At 45.5% G+C, this 19,209-nt stretch overlaps 1 protein-coding gene across 1 annotated transcript; it reads right to left on the reverse strand.

The window, feature by feature from the left end:
• Positions 1 to 15,530: 15,530 nt before the first annotated feature.
• LOC127320780 (L-ascorbate oxidase homolog) lies at positions 15,531 to 18,459 on the reverse strand. The gene is made up of 6 exons (XM_051349849.2): positions 17,898 to 18,459; positions 17,496 to 17,605; positions 17,014 to 17,381; positions 16,188 to 16,911; positions 16,012 to 16,090; positions 15,531 to 15,911 (listed from the first exon to the last, which is right to left on the reverse strand). The coding sequence occupies exons 1-6, from the start codon at positions 18,054 to 18,056 to the stop codon at positions 15,708 to 15,710; spliced, it is 1,644 nt and encodes a 547-aa protein (XP_051205809.1). The 5' UTR covers positions 18,057 to 18,459; the 3' UTR covers positions 15,531 to 15,707.
• Between the last annotated feature and the right edge of the window lie 750 nt (positions 18,460 to 19,209).

The raw sequence follows: 19,209 nt of genomic DNA on the forward strand, positions 1-19,209 counted from the left end.
CTAAAATACCTCTCTATGTGCTGAAATTTTTCAAGCTACACTTGTTTTATCTTCCTATGCTTGTTACTTTGCTCTTCATGAACTTGTTTATTTACAAGATTCCTTTGCATAGGAAGCATGTTAGACTTAAATGTGTTTTGAATTTGCCTCTTGATGCTCTCTTTTGCTTCAAATACAATTTCTTGCGAGTGCATCATTAAAACTGCTGAGCCCATCTTAATGGCTATAAAGAAAAGAACTTCTTGGGAGATAACCCATGTGTTATTTTGCTACAGTACTTTGTTTTATATTTGTGTCTTGGAAGTTGTTTACTACTGTAGCAACCTCTCCTTATCTTAGTTTTGTGTTTTGTTGTGCCAAGTTAAGCCGTTGATAGAAAAGTAAGTACTAGATTTGGATTACTGCACAGTTCCAGATTTCTTTGCTGTCACGAATCTGGGTCCACCTCCCTGTAGGTAGCTCAGAAAATTAAGCCAATTTACGTGCATGATCCTCAGATATGTACGCAACTTTCATTCAATTTGAGCATTTTCATTTGAGCAAGTCTGGTGCCATTTTAAAATTCGTCAATACGAACTGTTCTGTTTTGACAGATTCTGCCTTTTATTTCGCATTGCCTCTTTCGCTATGTTGGATGAATTTCTTTGATCCACTAATGTCCAGTAGCATTATGCAATGTCCAGAAGTGTTAAGAATGATTGTGTCACCTCTGAATATGTCAATTTATAATGTGCACTAACCCTCTAATGAGTTGTTTCGAGTTTGGTGTGGAGGAAGTTTTCAAGGATCAAGAGAGGAGTATGATGCAACATGATCAAGGAGAGTGAAAGCTCTAAGCTTGGGGATGCACCCGTTGGTTCACCCCTGCATATATCAAGAAGACTCAAGCGTCTAAGCTTGGGGATGCCCAAGGCATCCCCTTCTTCATCGACAACATTATCAGGTTCCTCCCCTGAAACTATATTTTTATTCCATCACATCTTATGTGCTTTTTCTTGGAGCGTCGGTTTGTTTTTGTTTTTTTTGTTTTGTTTGAATAAAATGGATCCTAGCATTCACTTTATGGGAGAGAGACACGCTCCGCTGTAGCATATGGACAAGTATGTCCTTGGTTTCTACTCATAGTATTCATGGCGAAGTTTCTCCTTCGTTAAATTGTTATATGGTTGGAATTGGAAAATGATACATGTAGTAATTGCTATAAATGTCTTGGGTAATGTGATACTTGGCAATTGTTGTGCTCATGATTAAGCTCTTGCATCATATGCTTTGCACCCATTAATGAAGAAATACATAGAGCATGCTAAAATTTGGTTTGCATATTTGGTTTCTCTAAGGTCTAGATAATTTCTAGTAAGGTGTTTGAACAACAAGGAAGACGATGTATAGTCCTATAATACTTGTAATGTGTCTTTTATGTGAGTTTTGCTGTACTAGTTCATACTTGTGTTTGCTTTAAACAACCTTGCTAGCCTAAACCTTGTATCGAGAGGGAATACTTCTCATGCATCCAAATACTTGAGCCAACCACTATGCCATTTGTGTCCACCATACCTACCTACTACATGGTATTTTTCCGCCATTCCAAAGTATATTGCTTGAGTGCTACCTTTAAACAATTCAAAATTTATCACCTCTGATTTGTGTCAATGTTTTATAGCTCATGAGGAAGTATGTGGTGTTTATTTTTCAATCTTGTTGGGCAACTTTCACCAATGGACTAGTGGCTTCATCCGCTTATCCAATAATTTTGCAAAAAGAGCTGGCAATGGGATTCCCAGTCCCAAATTAATTAACAAAAATAGACACTCCTCCATGGTATGTGATTGTTGGACGGCACCCGAAGGATTCGGTTAGCCATGGCTTGTGTAAGCAAAGGTTGGGAGGAGTGTCATCATAATAAAACTAAAATAAAAAGGCACTCCTTCATGGTATGAGATTGTTGGCAGGCACCCGAGGATTCGGTTAGCCATGGTTTGTGAAAGAAAGGTTGGAAGGAGTGCCATCCAAACATAAAATAAAATGGGAGCCGCTCTTTGAAGGTTTGTCTGGCAAGGGGGTTAGAGTACCCGCTACCATTCGTTGACAACAACATACACCTCTCAAAACTTTATTTTTATGCTCTCTTTATGTTTTCAAAATCAAAGCTCTAGCACAAATATAGCAATCGATGCTTTCCTCTTTGAAGGACCATTCTTTTACTTTTATTGTTGAGTCAGTTCACCTATCTTTCTCCACCTCAAGAAGCAAACATTTGTGTGAACTGTGCATTGATTCTTACATATTTGCTTATTGCACTTGTTATATTACTCTATGTTGACAATATCCATGAGATATACATGTTACAAGTTGAAAGCAACCGCTGAAACTTAATCTTCTTTTGTGTTGCTTCAATACCTTTACTTTGAATTATTGCTTTATGAGTTAACTCTTATGCAAGACTTATTGATGCTTGTCTTGAAGTGCTATTCATGAAAAGTCTTTGCTATATGATTCACTTGTTTACTCATGTCATACACATTGTTTTGATCGCTGCATTCACTACATATGCTTTACAAATAGTATGATCAAGGTTATGATGGCATGTCACTCCAGAAATTATCTTTGTTATCGTTTTACCTGCTCGGGACGAGCAGAACTAAGCTTGGGGATGCTGATACGTCTCCGACGTATCGATAATTTCTTATGTTCCATGCCACATTATTGATGTTATCTACATGTTTTATGCACACTTTATGTCATATTCGTGTATTTTCTGGAACTAACCTATTAACAAGATGCCGAAGTGCCAGTTCCTGTTTTCTGCTGTTTTTGGTTTCAGAAATCCTAGTAACGAAATATTCTCGGAATCGGACGAAATCAACGCCCAGGTTCCTATTTTACCCGGAAGCATCCAGAACACACGAGAACCGCCAGAGAAGGGTGGCAGGGCCACCACACCCCGGCGCGGCCTAGGGGGGGGGCGCGCCCCCCTAGGGTGTGGGCCCCCCTTCGACCTTCCTGCGCCGCCTCTCCGCCTATAAAAAGCCCCTGGATCAGAAAACCCTATAACGATTGACGAAACCCACGAAAACCTTCCAGAGCCGCCGCCATCGCGAAGCCAAGATCTGGGGGACAGGATCTCTGTTCCGGCACCCTGCCGGAGCGGGGAAGTGCCCCCGGAAGGCTTCTCCATCGACACCGCTGCCATCTCCACCGCCATCTTCATCACCGCTGCTGCTCCCATGAGGAGGGAGTAGTTCTCCATCGAGGCTCGGGGCTGTACCGGTAGCTATGTGGTTAATCTCTCTCCATGTACTTCAATACAATGATCTCATGAGCTGCTTTACATGATTGAGATTCATATGAGTTTTGTATCACTACTATCTATGTGCTACTCTAGCAATGTTATTAAAGTAGTTCTATTCCTCCTGCACGTGTGTAATGGTGACAGTGTGTGCACCGTGTTAGTACTTGGTTTGTGCTATGATCATGATCTCTTGTAGATTATGGAGTTAATTATTGCTATGATAATATTGATGTGATCTATTCCTCCTACATATGCATGAAGGTGACAGTGTGCATGCTATGCTAGTACTTGGTTTAGTAGCGTTGATCTATCTTACACTAAAGGTTACTTAAACATGAGCATTATTGTGGAGCTTGTTAACTCCGGCATTGAGGGTTCGTGTAATCCTACGCAATGTGTTCATCATCCAACAAAAGTGTAGAGTATGCATTTATCTATTCTGTTATGTGATCAATGTTGAGAGTGTCCACTAGTGAAAGTGTAATCCCTAGGCCTTGTTCCTAAATACTGCTGAGTTACTACTGCTTGTTTACTGTTTTACTGTGTTACTACTGCTGCAATACCACCACCATCAACTACACACCATCAAGCTATTTTCTGGCACCGTTGCTACTGCTCATATATATTCATACCACCTGTATTTCACTATCTCTTCGCCGAACTAGTGCACCTATTAGGTGTGTTGGGGACACAAGAGACTTCTTGCTTTGTGGTTGCAGGGTTGCATGAGAGGGATATCTTTGACCTCTTCCTCCCTGAGTTCGATAAACCTTGGGTGATCCACTTAAGGGAAAACTTGCTGCTGTTCTACAAACCTCTGCTCTTGGAGGCCCAACACTGTCTACAGGAAAGGAGGGGGAACGTAGACATCACCCCTCCAGATTCACGGAGACATGAACCCACTATCGAGCATAAATACTCCCTCTTGGAGTTACAAGCATCTACTTGGCCAGAGCATCTACTAGTAACGGAGAGCATGCAAGATCATAAACAACACATAGACATAACTTTGATAATCAACATAACAAGTATTCTCTATTCATCGGACCCCAACAAACGCAACATATAGAATTACAGATAGATGATCTTGATCATGTTAGGCAGCTCACAAGATCTAATAATTAAGCACAATGGGGAGAAGACAACCATCTAGCTACTGCTATGGACCCATAGTCCAGGGGTGAACTACTCACACATCACTCCGGAGGCGACCATGGTGGCGTAGAGTCCTCCGGGAGATGAATCCCCTCTCCGGCAGGGTGCCGGAGGAGATCTCCTGAATCCCCCGAGATGGGATTGGCGACGGCGGCGTCTCAGTAAGGTTTTCCGTATTGTGGCTCTCGGTACTGGGGGTTTCGCGACGGAGGCTTTAAGTAGGCGGAAGGGCAGGTCAGGGGGCCACACGAGGGCCCCACACCACAGGTCGGCGCGGCCAAGGGCCAGGCTGCGCCGCCCTAGGGTTTGGCCACCTCGTGGCCCCACTTCGTCTCCTCTTCGGTCTTCTGGAAGCTTCGTGGCAAAATAGGACCCTGGGCGTTGATTTCGTCCAATTCCGAGAATATTTCGTTACTAGGATTTCTGAAACCAAAAAGCAGTAATGACAAAGAATCGGCACTTCGGCATCTTGTTAATAGGTTAGTTCCAGAAAATGCACGAATATGACATAAAGTGTGCATAAAACATGTAGATAACATCAATAATGTGGCAAGGAACATAAGAAATTATCGATACGTCGGAGACGTATCATTCATCATATTACAAAGTTACTAATAGTGAAGTCTGGAACACTTGTCATATGATGATCAACTTCAAAGTAAGAACCTCAAGGTTATTGGTATTTGACCAATGGACCTAGAAGTTATTGAAGGTGAAGTGTTTTCTGAGAATGAGGAAAGCTAAAAGAGAAACCACAAAGTTATTTTGGCAGAAAGAAAGAAAAGGACTAGAAAGTCTAGCTCAGGTGTATATAGATGATATACATGTTATGGATGTATTCCTTGTTTGGTCACATAATAAAATTCTTGGGTATTTGTACCAGATTGGTTGGTATGAGATGTCATACAATACAACGCAATACAAGAATACGATGGCCTAAGTGACTGATAAGGAATATGGTAATAATGCACGTCTGGAACATAATAAAGTGTTATTATGTTTGTCGTTGGCATTCTACCTAGCCCTTAGAGTTTATAATAAAGACTTAATAAATTTTTATTTTGCTCTGGTCAAATGAAAACAATGAGTTGTTAAAATTATGACATTGCTCCATGTACGATGGATAAGTTATTATAAATCTTAATGGTGAAACACACATACATAACACTGACGCTAAAATGCCATAAGGCAAATGATTTGAATTCCACTCATTAGTGGAACCGCCATTTAGGCCATGTTAGAAAGGAACGCATGAAGGAACTCCATTTGAATGGAATTTTGGAGTCATATGATTTTTGAATCATTTGGCGCTTGCAAATCTCTTCTAAAAGGAAATGACTTAAATACCGTTCATAGGCCAAGAGTTGAACGGGCAACTAACTTAGTGGAAACATACATAGTGATGTATATGGTTCACTGGGCATAGTTGTGTGCGGGAGATTCTTCTACTTCATGAAAACTTCTAACAATGAATTGAGTATATATATGTGGATATATTTCGATAAGGAAGAAGTTTGAGACATTTGAATAGATTCAAATAAATTTCAGCATGAAGTAGAAATCATCGTAATAGAAAAGTCAAATATCTATGATTGGATCATGGTGGAAACATTTGAATTACGAGTTTTAGCGAACATCTAAGAGAGTTACAAAATCGTTCTACAACCTCACGTTTCTTGGAGTATCATAGTGATGATGGAGTATCTGAGAGACGTATCCAAACCTTGTTGGATTAATGATGAGATAATATAAAATAACACCATTATATTTTTGTGGATTATGCTCTAGAGATTACCGCTTTTACACTGAATAGAGCATCATCATGATCCATTGAAATGACACCATACAAGTTATGGCATGGGTATGAACCCTAAATAGTCCTTTCTTAAATTTTGGTATGCATAGCATAAGTAAATGAGTTTACAACCAAAACCGGATGAATGTCTTTGTTGGTTATCCCAAGAGAATGGATTGGGAATTCTTCCCACTATGAAGTAAAAGACAAAAGTGTTTGTTAATGTTACTTGCTTATTTCCAAGAAATTGTTTTCTAGCGAAGTTTTTGATTGGGAGGACAATAGAACTTGATAAGGTTTATGAACCTGAGCATAATGATCAGAGTAGCGCAGCATCAGAAAAGGTTCCGGAAAGTGGCCACGACGATCATGGCTCCCATGACTACAAAGTGTTTTAGCCATGGAGATCAAAGTACATATTGAACCTTGTAGGTATGGTTTACTTTGTGATCAAATAAATGATTTGTGGACAAAGGATTGATTTTGAACAATGATAAACCAACTGCAAACAAAGAAGTTATGATGGGCCCTGACTCCGTTAAAATGGCTATGCACCATGAAATCCAAGATAGATGAATACTTTTTGAAAGTAAATGAATCTATAAAATAGATGGACTTGGATGGAATATCCTTAAAGAAGCTTGACTTACCGAAAAGTTGTTTACGACAAAGTTCAAAGAGTTGGCTACGATAAGATTAGATCTTCCGTGGCAATGCTAAAGTCTATGTGGATTATTCTAGTAATCGCTACATATTTCTTTTATGAGATATGATAGTAGGATGGCAGAAATACATTCCTTACCAGAAGTGTGTATGAAGGATGTATACAAGATACAACCAAGAGTTTTTTGCTAGTCCGTGGAATACTAGATAGATATACAAACTTCAATTGGATGAAGTGAGTATCGCGGAGTTGGAATCTTCACCGGATGAAATAGTCAAAGAGTTTTTGATTTCATCAGAAACGATGAAGATGCTTGCATTTGCAAGAAATTAAGTGGGAGCGCTGAGACATATTTGTAATACTTTATGTGGATGACATATCGTTGATTACAAATAATGTAATTATATAATTGATTAAAAAGGTTTCATTGAGAATTAACTTCAATGAAAGGATATGGAATGAAACATATTTAGTGTCAAGATCTATGAAGATAGATTGAAACACATAATAAGTTTAAGTCAAAGTACATAGAATGGATATTGAAGTAGTTCAATATAGAAATATTAACAAGGTGTTATATCTTTACAAATATAAACTAGATTATTGACTCTAGTGCAAGTGGGAGACTGTTGGAGATATGCCCAAGAGGCAATAATAAAATGGTTATTATAATATATCTTTGTGTTTATGATAATGTTTGCATACCATGCTATAATTGTATCAACCGAAACATTGGTACATGTGTGTTATGTAAACAACAAGGAGTCCCTAGTAAGCCTCTTGTATAACTAGCTTGTTGATTAATGGATGATCATGGTTTTGTGATCATGAACATTGGATGTTATTAATAACAAGGTTATGTCATTAGTTGAATGATATAATGGACAGACACCCAAATAAGCATAGCATAAGATCAAGTCATTAAGTTCAATTTGTTATAAGCTTTCGGTACATAGTTGCCTAAGTCCTTCGACCATGAGATCATGTAAATCACTTACACCGGAAGGGTACTTTGATTACATCAAACGCCATTGCGTAAATGGGTGGTTATAAAGATGGGATTAAGTATTTGGAAAGTGTGAGTTGAGGCATATTGATCAATAGTGGGATTTGTCCATCCTGATGACGGATAGATATACTCTGGGCCCTCTCGGTGGAATGTCATCTGATTAGCTTGCAAGCATATGAATGGTTCATAAGAGATCACATACCACGGTACGAGTAAAGAGTACTTGTCGGTAACGAGGTTGAACAAGGTATGGAGATACCGATGATCGAACCTCGGACAAGTAAAATATCGCGTGACAAAGGGAATCGGTATCGTATGTAAATGGTTCAATCGATCACTAAGTTATCGTTGAATATGTGGGAGCCATTATGGATCTCCAGATCCCGCTATTGGTTATTGGTCGGAGATGAGTCTCGACCATGTCTGCATAGTTCACGAACCGTAGGGTGACGCGCTTAAGGTTCGATGTCGCATAAGTAGATTCGGAATATGAGATGGAGACCGAAGTTTGTTCGGAGTCTCGGATGGGATCCGGGACATCACGAGGAGGTCCGGAATGGTCCGGAGAATAAGATTCATATATGGGAAGTCATTTTCAGGGTTACCGGAAAAGTTCAAGATTTTTCGGTATTGTACCGGAGGTTCTAGAAGGTTCCGGAGGGTACCATAGTGGGGCCCACCTATCCCGGACGACCAACATGGACCGGAGGGGTCGCATAGGCCCACATGGGCCATGCACACCAGCCCCCCAAGGCCCATGTGGCTGTACCAAGTGGCTGTACCGGAGGGGTCGCATAGGCCCACATGGGCCATGCACACCAGCCCCCCCAAGGCCCATGTGGCTGTACCAAGTGGATAAGATCAAATCCCTTGAAAATAGGGACTTAACTTGGGGGGGAAGTTCCCCCCCTTGTTTTGGCCGACCCAAAGGCTTGGAGGAGGGGCCAAGGCAGCCCCCCCACGCCTATATAAGAGGAAGGGGAGGGCTGGGGCGCAGCACATCATCCCCCAAGCCCTAGCCACCCCTCTCTCCCTCCTCCTTCTTCCTGCGCAGGCTTGGCGAAGCCCTGCAGGAATTTCTCCTCCACCTCCACCACCACGCTGTTGTGCTGCTGGGATTCCGAGGGGATCTACCACACCTCCGCTGCCCGCTGGAACGGGGAGAGGACGGGCTTCATCGACACCGTACGCACGACCGAGTACGGAAGTGCTGCCGGATTGCAGCACAGGATGATCGACTACATCAACAATGAGATCTAATCTCGTAGGCTTTGGAAATCTTCGAGGGTTAGTCTCACATGATCTTCTCGTTGCTTCGATCTTGGTAGATTAGATCTTGGGTGTTCCATAGATTAGATCTTGGATTTATTCGTCTTGCGGTAGGAAATTTTTTGTTTTCTATGCTACGAACCCCATCAGATACAAGAAGTCTCTTGTGTCCCCAACACACCTAATACACTTGTCAGATGTATAGGTGCACTAGTTCGGCGAAGAGATAGTGAAATACAAGTAGTATGGATGTATATGAGTGGTAATAGCAATCTGAATAAAATATGGCAGCGAGTAAACATGCAACAGAACAGTAAATAAACGGTGTTTGCAGTATTGGAAACAAGTCCTAGGGATCCTACTTTCACTAGTGGACACTCTCAACATTGATCACATAATAAATAACTTCTCCTCACTTGTGCTACATATACTCTTGTTTGATAACAAACACCATTCATTGTGTAGGGCTACAAGAGCTCCCTCAAGCCGGAGTTAACAAGCGCCACAACATTCGGTGTTCATATTTAAGTAACCTTTAGAGCATAGTAATAGTTAACTTCACAATCCACAAGAGATCACGATCATAACCTACGCCAAGTACTACATGATGCACACACTGTCCACATTACATCATGAAGGAGGAATAGACTACTTTAATAACATCACTAGAGTAGCACATAGATTAATAGTGATACAAAGCTCATCATATGGATCTCAATTATGCAAGGCAATTCATGAGATCATTGTATTGGGGTACATGAGAGAGAGATTAACCACATAGCTACCGGTAGAGCCCTCAGCCTCGATGGAGAACTACTCCCTCCTCATCATGGGAGACAGCAGCGGCGGTGAAGATGGCGGTGATGTTGATGGAGATGCCTTCCGGGGGCGATTCCCCGTCCCGGCGGCGTGCCGGAACAGAGACTTCTGTCCCCCGAATCTTGGCTTCGCGATGGCGGCGGCTGCGTAACTTTTCTCGTCCCGTGGCTTATTCTTCCGAAGTTTTTAGGTCAGGAAGGCTTTTATAGGCGGAGAGTCGGAGTCGGAGGGGGTCTGGGGCAGCCAGACAACAGGGGGGCGCGCCCCCCCCCCTTGGGCCACGCCGCCACCATGTGTGGTGGCCCTGGGCCTCTCCTCTGGCCCCTCTCCGGTGTTCTGGAAGCTTCGTGGAATTATAAGATACTGGACGTTGATTTCGTCCAATTCCGAGAATATTTCCTTACTAGGATTTCTGAAACCAAAAACAGCAGAAAACAGCAACTGGCCCTTCGGCATCTCGTCAATAGGTTAGTTCCGTAAAATGCATAATAATGACATATAATGCGTATAAAACATGTGAGTATCATCATAAAAGTAGCATGGAACATAAGAAATTATAGATACGTTGGAGACGTATCAGGAGCCCGTGCCGGACAACTTGACTCTCCTTGCCCAGCGGCTCAGGGACGCCGGCAAAAGGTTCAGCGAGTGGAAACGCTCATCTGCCCGTGCCGGAGCTGACGCAGCACTCTGTATTGCCTGCTCTTGGTACGACGATCCGGACCTGGATGCCTTGCACAGCCTGTGCAGGAACGCGCCTACCGACACGGATCCTGCGAGGACCGCCAGGCGTCGTGACCGTGCTTACCGGGTCGCCCAGTTTGCCTCTACCAACACCTTCATCCCTCCTCCCGCTGACATCGAAGATGAACTTTCTAACGATGAGGAGGAAGAAGAGGCCGGCGAGGACGAGGCTGACGCTGAGGTGGAGGCCCCTGAGGAAGAAGCTGATGCCCCTCCAGAGCAAGCCCCGGAAGCACCGGTTGTGCCTGAAGCTGCCCCTGAGCCCCCTGTTGTGCAAGCCCAGGATAACTCATCCCCTTTGTATCACACCCCCTGATCATGTCTCAATGAAAACAATGTCGTAAAATTTCCCCGGTATGCCGGGTGGGAGATGTAACACAATACTTTAAGTCCTTTTGGTTGTGCTACTCTTAACTTAACTGGTAGGCTTATATGTTAAGCCGGTAACTTATGTGATTGAGATCTTTTTGGTCTGTTTTGGTTAGCTTTAATCTTGCACAGTGAAGATTTTGGATCCGTTTCCGCATCCAACCTGATGCACACTTGGTTCTTTTGCTTTGGCTCTGCCTATCTCTTTTGTGTGTTTGGCGTATGAGACTCAAGTTCTTTTACCAAGCAATTATTTTCTTGAACTTAGAAATAATTCGAAATGTTTCACAAAAAACGGGTATAACCGGGGTTAGTTAAATTTATTCCGGATTGTTTGTTGTCGGTTCCTTTTTCGTTTTTCACGTGCCTAAAACCTTCCGGTTTATCTTGCTTGCCATGAAGCCGGGTTTTGGACAATAGCAAAGTCGAAGACTCCTTTAGGTTTAGCACGTTACTAAACCGTAAAAGAGAATTTCAAACAAACAAACCGGCATACAGAAAAAATAAACACATTGCATTGATAGAGGCCCAAAGTGGTAAAGACTTCGGATTCATTCCCGAGTTCGATCCAATGGATGCTTAGCTCTTTTACTTTGGCTCTGTCTACCTCTTTTGGGTGTTTTGAGGTATGAGGCCCAAAGTTTTTTTGCCAAGCAAACAATTTCTTGAATTTAGAGAAAAAACTCGAATTCTTTTACAAAAATCGGTATGACCGGGGTTAGTTAAATAATATTACGGATTGTTTGCTTTCGGTTTCTTTCTCGTCGTTCATGTGTTCAAATCCTTCTGGTTTGTCTTGCTTGCCATGAAGCCGGGTTGCGGACAGCAGCTAAGTCGAAGATTTACCTTTAGGTTAAACACACTACTAAACCGGAAAAGCGAACCTTAAGCAAACAAACCGGTATACGGAAAAAATAAACATATTGCATGCAATTTCGATAAAGGCAGTCCCCGAGAAACATTCGAGGTGCCGGCATACTTCTGATAGCAAATAAGGTAGAAAAAGAACTCCTTACATTACACGTCTTGCGCCGGCCATCATCACCTCGACGCTGCCAGCGGCGCGGTCAGAGCGCGGCCCGCGAGCAGCTGAAGACCTTGGCGGGTCCGCCGCCACCAGCACCTGTGAGGGGTACCGGCGCTCCTTGACGGTGCCGAGGCAGATGCGTTGAGAGCCGAACTCGATGATGCGGCCATTCTGCGGGAAGCGTTCGCCATTGGCGAAGCAGCCCGCGTTGTCGTCGATGAAGTCCAACGAGCCGAGGCGCTGGACGAGCCCAGACACCGCACGCTCGCCGTAGAGAGTGAGGAGGCCCGCCCGAATGTAATCTCCAGCAAGCGCAGCTGCTGGCCCCACGGTGGGCGCCAACTGTCGTCGTGGTGAACAGACAGATGCCATGGGATGGCTTAAGTTGGGGCCGAATGTGCGCTAGAGGATTCGGGGGAGGGTTTTGGTAACAAGGGGAAGGATTTGGGAAGAACTTTCGGTATAGATTGATGAACTTGGCCCTTGGCCAGAGGTTTAAGAACGTACGGATTACAAGATCCTGTTCTACATGCTACGCTAGCCAACTTCCTTCTAATGTCATGCGTCCCGCGCAGGGGTGTGCCCCCTCTCCTTACATAGGGGAGAGGATGGCTTACAAGGGAACAAACCCTAATGGCATCTTTGATGAGCTAAGCTACTTTATAAAGCTTCTTTGGCCTTGATGACATCGGTCCTGTCTTTAATCAGGGAACGATGACCTCATTCGGTACCTTTCACGTCACCTTCTGCTTTGGCTTCAGAGCTTGGATTAAAGCTGATGTGCTTCGCTCATCCTTGTCCTGTAGTCCTTGGTGGAATCTTTGACCAGAATGCCAACATGCTACAGTTGAGTTCATGCCAGTACTCCGGCCTCTCTCATGTTTACCGCATTCCGGTATGCCCCTCCTGGGATACCGGTACACTTTCACTTAGCACTAGCCAGCTTAATTTGGTCATCCGGATTAATCTTTAATCCGGTATCTTGATAGCTAAAACAGGGCAAGTTTGTCAGGCCCTTGGCCTACCGGGGGCCATCCCCCCGACAATAGCACTATTGGAGGCGCCAGCGCTACTTTTTTTTTACAGAAAGAGTAAACTGTACGGGCGGTCTCTATCTTTTTCCCGCACCTTCACTTAAGTCTCTATTCTTTGAAATTGAACATATAAGTCCTCAATTCTCCATATGTGATTATGTGAGGTTCTAAATCGGTCTGACCAATGTTGACCGGTGCCAGATCCACATCAGACTCACGAGGCGTGCATGTTGGACATACAATTTTGCAAAAAAATCCCCCTGATTCTTCCATGAGCGCTTGGCCCAAATTCGACGTCCAGAGCGCCCCATACTCGGCATCGTCATTCTCCCCGTTGCAAGAGGGTCTCCACCACTGTCATTAAGTTTGTCTTCTTCAACTCCGGTGGGTCACTGCATCCAGGGCCGGTCCTGAGATTTCGAGGGCCCGGGGCGGAACTAGAGCCTGAGGCCCCTTAGTATACAAACCTACGGATAATAATCAATACATTTTTATACCAATAATTCTTGTTACATTCTATATGCTAAGTCAGAAAAGGTTTCTTTGAGTCCAAGGAGTAGCATTTCAACCGTTTAGATTTTTCCTATTGAAATTGTTTGATTTACTATAGGATTCTAAAATTCCTTTGTGTTAATTCGTATTTTATTTCAAAGGAATAAAATTGCATTAAGTGGAACACCTGAAAATACATGGCATTTACAGTTCATGCAAAGAACAAATGCCATGATATTCAATTTGTACAATTTTATTTCTAAAATTTGCCTCTTTAGAAATCCTTCCGATCAAAGAGGGTTCCGAAAATGAAAGTATTCCAACCTTAAAAAACTTTTAATGCCAAACCAGTGGCTATGACAATCTAAATCAGTCGAGGCCGTTCCCAACGAACGCGCAACTAAACCACCATCAAAGCTCCGGGCAATCGATCTCAAGGCGATCCTCTCCCTCACGGCGCCCTCAACAACTTTGCCCCGGCAGCCTGCCTGCATTTGTTAGTGGCTTCGCCGAGGGCACACAACTCACTTTTGTGTCCTCCATGGTCCATTTTTGGCAAAAAGGACTGCCTCCACGAGTGAATTGTCAAAAAAGACCACCTCCGAGTGAAATTGACAAAAAAAGACCACATGCGCCGTGGCGGCAAGCTCCACCAAACGACACGTGGCACCTGCAGCCACAGCCTGCAGGTGCCACGTGTCGTTTGGTGGAGCTTGCCGCCACGACGTAGGTGGTCTTTTTTGGCAATTTCACTCGGGGGTGGTTCTTTTTGACAATTCACTTGTAGATGTGGTCATTTTTTCCAAAAATTCCATCTATACATGCTCGACCTCAAGTCAGGACGGGTCAACAAGATGCTTGGGTACAGCATCAAAGTCTTCCCCTACACCAGCTTCTACATCCCAGGTAGTACATATTATATATGTGCATATATATATAGCCACTCTTGTAGTATTATCGATCCTTTTGGTGAGAAGCAAAATGTACATTCAGGCAAAACCAATACAGCAATCAATCACCTGATCTTGTTTTCTGAATTCTTGCAGCAATGGAATCAGCTTCTACATATATACACACCAGGGGCAATGAGTTAATATTATAGCGTGTGGCCAACACTCTACACGCTGACTTCTCATCGATGAAGGGGAGGTTGCAGCTAGTAGTAAGTTGGATATTGCACTAGTGTGCTTCTCCCAAGATCTGAAAAACCTGAAAAACATTTTATACAAGCATGATGAGACTTGGAACTGACATGGGTTAGCTATATGAGCTTCGTCTGCGCATCAAGCTAACAATTTCGATTCCCCAAATTGCAAGATTTGAGCCTGCATAGCAATAAGGATTCAGTGAATTCAGTCTCGTGCTCTACCTTTCCTGCGTCTTGAACTTGCGTCTTCATGTTTTGCACTATGGCTTATCTGGGCTAATACCACTTTGGACATGGAATTGAAGATATCTTCACTGTATTTTGGAGAAAAAAAAAACTTGAACTAGGAAGTCTCAGTGACACAACATATCAGAATACTTTACAGAAACAAGAACACTGAATAGCATTGAGGGCATGAGCAATGGAGGCAGCTGTCCAACTAGCATTGGATAAAACTTTTTTTTTTTTTTGACGCTGATTGGATAAAACTTTTGACATATACATGCCATGTTATGGTCCCATTAATATGTCTTTCTCTCAAAAGCTGTTTTGGTTTTTCTCTTTCTCTCTAACATTTTCACTCAGTTTTCACTTTATGGCTGAAGAGGCTGCCTCTTGATGAAGAGGTTGCCTCCTTACCCGAACCTAATTTGGACCACCCGAACCAAGATAAAGCTGTGAGGCAACACCCCTGAGGCTATGCATTGGCCATGCCCTAGAGAGCCTGAGGTCTTGTCCACAGGCCAAACATAAGGAAGTGAAATACTGACATCATCAAAGAATGGTAGTACATCAGTTTTTAGGCAGTGTACATATTTCCGGAAAATCATAATTATGATCTTCATTTCAGCTATATATAATATAGTAGTAGTATAGACTTATTGTTGTTCTTCCTCAGTGTGCATACTCAGCAGCTTTCCCGCAGAGTATGGCGTTCGTTGGGATGCTGTATTCATTGGAGAAGCTCTGCTCCGGTGTCCAGACCCTCAGATACAGCTGCTGGCCGAGGTACTGCCGATCCCAGTTCGCCGACCTCAGGTTCCACATCCCTTGGTTGTCCAGGGACACCAAGATCGCCGACCATCCGTTTGGGTACACCTGATGAAGCAATTGCAAATGTTCAGAGTTCAGGCTTCAGAGTCGGTTTGGTTTACTCTACAAAGAATTTGATGGAACTGGTTATGCTATACATGCATACCTGAACTGTATGTCTTGCTTGAGCGTCGACTAAGTTGTAGTTTGGCCGCTCATTCTCAGTCCACTGGCCGTTGCCGTACCTGAATCAGTTTGTTGAATTGAGTCGATAGGCATATAATATGGATTATTAGTTCAAGTCAAGCGCCTCGCGAAGTTTCAGGCGGCAATGGCGCTTACCCGACAGCCCAGAAATCGTATCCATCAAGATGCCAGGACTGCATCTCGCTCTCGGTGTTCTGGAACACGACCTCGACGAACTCGTGCAGGTTGAGCCTGACCACCGGCGTCCCCAACTGGGGCGCCCCACCGTCGGGCCTCGGCGGGACGCTGTCCCAGCCAATCACGTTTGCGATGTTGTAGGTGTCCACGAGCTTCAGAGGCGTGTCAGGAACAACGAAGGAGATGCCGTTCACCGCGTACCGATTCTGCCCGGCGACGACCACTGGCGGTGAGCTGGCGAACACCAGGGTCCTCGACGTCTGGATCGTGCCGTAGTGGAACGACCCCTGTGGGTTGGGCCGAGCGGCGCTGGCCGTCAGGTTCCACCGGAACGACCTCGCCTGGTTCATGGACCAGTCTGCCGTCTCCGGTGGCCCCTCCGGGAGCGGGCCGGGCGCCCTGGAGGTGGCGCTGCTGTAATGCAGCGTCCCGACGGACGGCAGCGCGCTGGTGCTATCCGGGTTGAACCGTGTCGACGCCACCACGGCGTAGTCCATCGGCGGCTGGTCGAGGGTGACGAGGAACGCCACTGACTGGCCGACGTGGACGTCGAGGGAGTCGTAGACGTTCTGCACCGGGTGCGTGCCTTCCACCTCCGCCAGCCTCAGAGAATGGCCCTGGATCCTGAAGTTGATGGACGTCTTCATCCCGACATTGGACACCCTGAACAGATACGTCCTGCCTGATGATGAACAAAATCAAGAATTTTCAGCAAGACTGTTGTTGCCAAGACAGTTCCAACGACGGTTTCGGAGCAGAGATTGTGTGAGAGAATGCAGCCTACCTTGGTCGCCGACGAAGATGTCGGACGGCATGCCGTTGACGAGCAGCGCGTCCGGGAACGGGAGCGGCGCGCCGGAGTCGAGTGTCTGCCTGAGCTGGTCGTGGCCGGCGAGGTACCAGTCACCAACGAGGAGGGTGAAGTCGCCGTCGGGGGCCGGGTAGGGGACGGGGATGGCGGGGCGCTGGTAGACGTTGAGGGCGCCGAAGCCACCAGCGGATCGGTGCAGCGCGACGGAGGGGAAGTAGGTGAAGGTTCCGATCTGGTCCTTGGCCTGGAACTTGTAGGTGTAGTTGGCGCCCGGCGGGATGGGGCAGTTGGTGCCCGCCACGCCGTCCTGCCACGAGTTCTTCCGCTGCTTGATCCCGTTCCTGCATTTGCAGCAGCAGAGTGCGTGGTCAGCCAAGAAACCTTGTCCGCCATTGGGGAGCGAGAGGGGGAGGAAGAAGGGTGGGACTGAGGTTAATTAAATTGACTGTACTGACCATGTGATGAGGAATGGCTCGTCGAGGTTGTTGACGACGTTGACGATGAGGTTGTCGTTGGTGACGCAGTCGATGCGAGGGCCCGGGAACTGCCCGTTGATCAGGATGCCCTTGAAGAGAAACCAGATAGATAGATATGGCATGTCAGTCCAAGAATTCCCTTACCAGTCATGAAGTAGTACTATTGAATTGTGAAATAATTCTGGTAATTTTTGGGGTAACACTAAATTCAGTTAGAAATTGAACAAAATTGTCATCCAGCAAACCCGGTGCACCAATTTGGAAAGCGAGCAGCATTTGGAGTTTGGGAAGAATCACCCCGAAAATGGCAGAGTGAAAGCGTAGCGAAATTCAGAGAGGAGAAGAGGCCACAATTTCAGTAGTGCTAGCATATAGTAGTACCTGCTGGGTGGTGCCGAGCGGGTTGATGGGGCCATAGGTAACAGTCCAGTCGAAGTAGCGGTACGGGTCATCGGCGCCGGCGAGCCTCGCCGCCGCCGCCAGGAGGAGCACCCACCACCACGCCGGTGGCAGCGGAAACCTCGGATCCCTTGTTGCCATTGCTAACCGTTCCGTTCCGGATACACCGCGCCGGCCGGGACGAGTCTCAAGATCTGGAACCAACCAGTGAGCGAGTGGCAGAGAGCGAGAGCTCGGGAAACAGAGATGGCTTTATGGCTGGAGCTGCTGGGTTTGGTTTGGGCGGTCGTAGCTGTGCTCCTGCTTTGCTTTTGTATTAACAAATGGAAGAGAAAGGGGAAAGGAAGAGGAGCAGACGCGTATATGCGGCGCCGGTTTTGGGGAGGAAGGTGTATAAATGGAGGAGGCGGCGGGAGGTAAAGCTAGGGGGGAATGCGGGCTCGCCGCGTTGAGGTGCGGCGGCGAAGGATGGAAGGGGAATTAAAGGTGGCGAGGAAGAAGAAGACAGCGTGGGCCCTGGGCCGAGTTGTCCCCCTCTTCCAGTGCAGTCCAGTCCAGTCCTGGCTCTGCTTCTTTTCAGTCCAAAGCACGGCAATGGTGGTGGTGCAGGTCAACAGTATCCCATGCTCACTTGCTAAGACCATCTCCAACGGCGCGACACAAACGTGCGTTCGCACGGACAAAAAATACGTCGAGATCAGATCTAGCGGCTCATCGCATGGTGTCTTGGTTGTCCGCGACGACGCAAACCTGGCCCAAATATGCGTCGAGTTTGCGTCTCGGCGGACGCTGCGCGGACGCGCCGAGTGACCATCGAAACTTACGTAGGACCCGCGCGTTAGTGGCGGGGAGGACGATAACATTCCCACCAGTGGTCATTTCCTGCGCAAAAAATCAAAGTAGACCGGCGCTAGCAGTCCAGGCCATAGCGATGGATGTCCTCGTCGCCGCAGCCATCATGGATTCCGAGGGAACCCTCGCAGCTGCCGCCGCCCCGGACTCCCCCATAGCCACCACCATAGCCCCAATGGAGACCGCATCTCCGGCGGAAGCAAAGCGTGCCGCCACCGACGGCCGTGTAATATCCCAGGTTTAGAGGCAATAAAATGAGAGAACACCAAAGTGTGCATTGCATTCATGCATAGAAAATCCGGGGAATTTTCGCGCTTTCAAATAAAACTTACCACAGTAACTGAAGTTTCACTTGACTTGCTGGAATTGAAGTAGATCATCAAGTCAAGCGCTATAAACTTCACTGTGATCTTTGTTAAAACCTTGTTTTGGGTAGAGATGA

This window comes from Lolium perenne, chromosome 2, assembly GCF_019359855.2.
Source record: "Lolium perenne isolate Kyuss_39 chromosome 2, Kyuss_2.0, whole genome shotgun sequence".
NCBI lineage: Eukaryota > Viridiplantae > Streptophyta > Magnoliopsida > Poales > Poaceae > Lolium > Lolium perenne.

Excerpts from the sequence above, each read along its gene's own strand:
- LOC127320780 (XM_051349849.2), bottom strand. The coding sequence starts at position 18,056 with ATGGCAACAAGGGATCCGAGGTTTCCGCTGCCACCGGCGTGGTGGTGG. Across the intron at positions 17,606-17,897 it reads CGCTCGGCACCACCCAGCAG|GGCATCCTGATCAACGGGCA; the intron begins GTACTACTATAT and ends TTTCTCTTCAAG. Across the intron at positions 16,912-17,013 it reads CATCTTCGTCGGCGACCAAG|GCAGGACGTATCTGTTCAGG; the intron begins GTAGGCTGCATT and ends GTTCATCATCAG.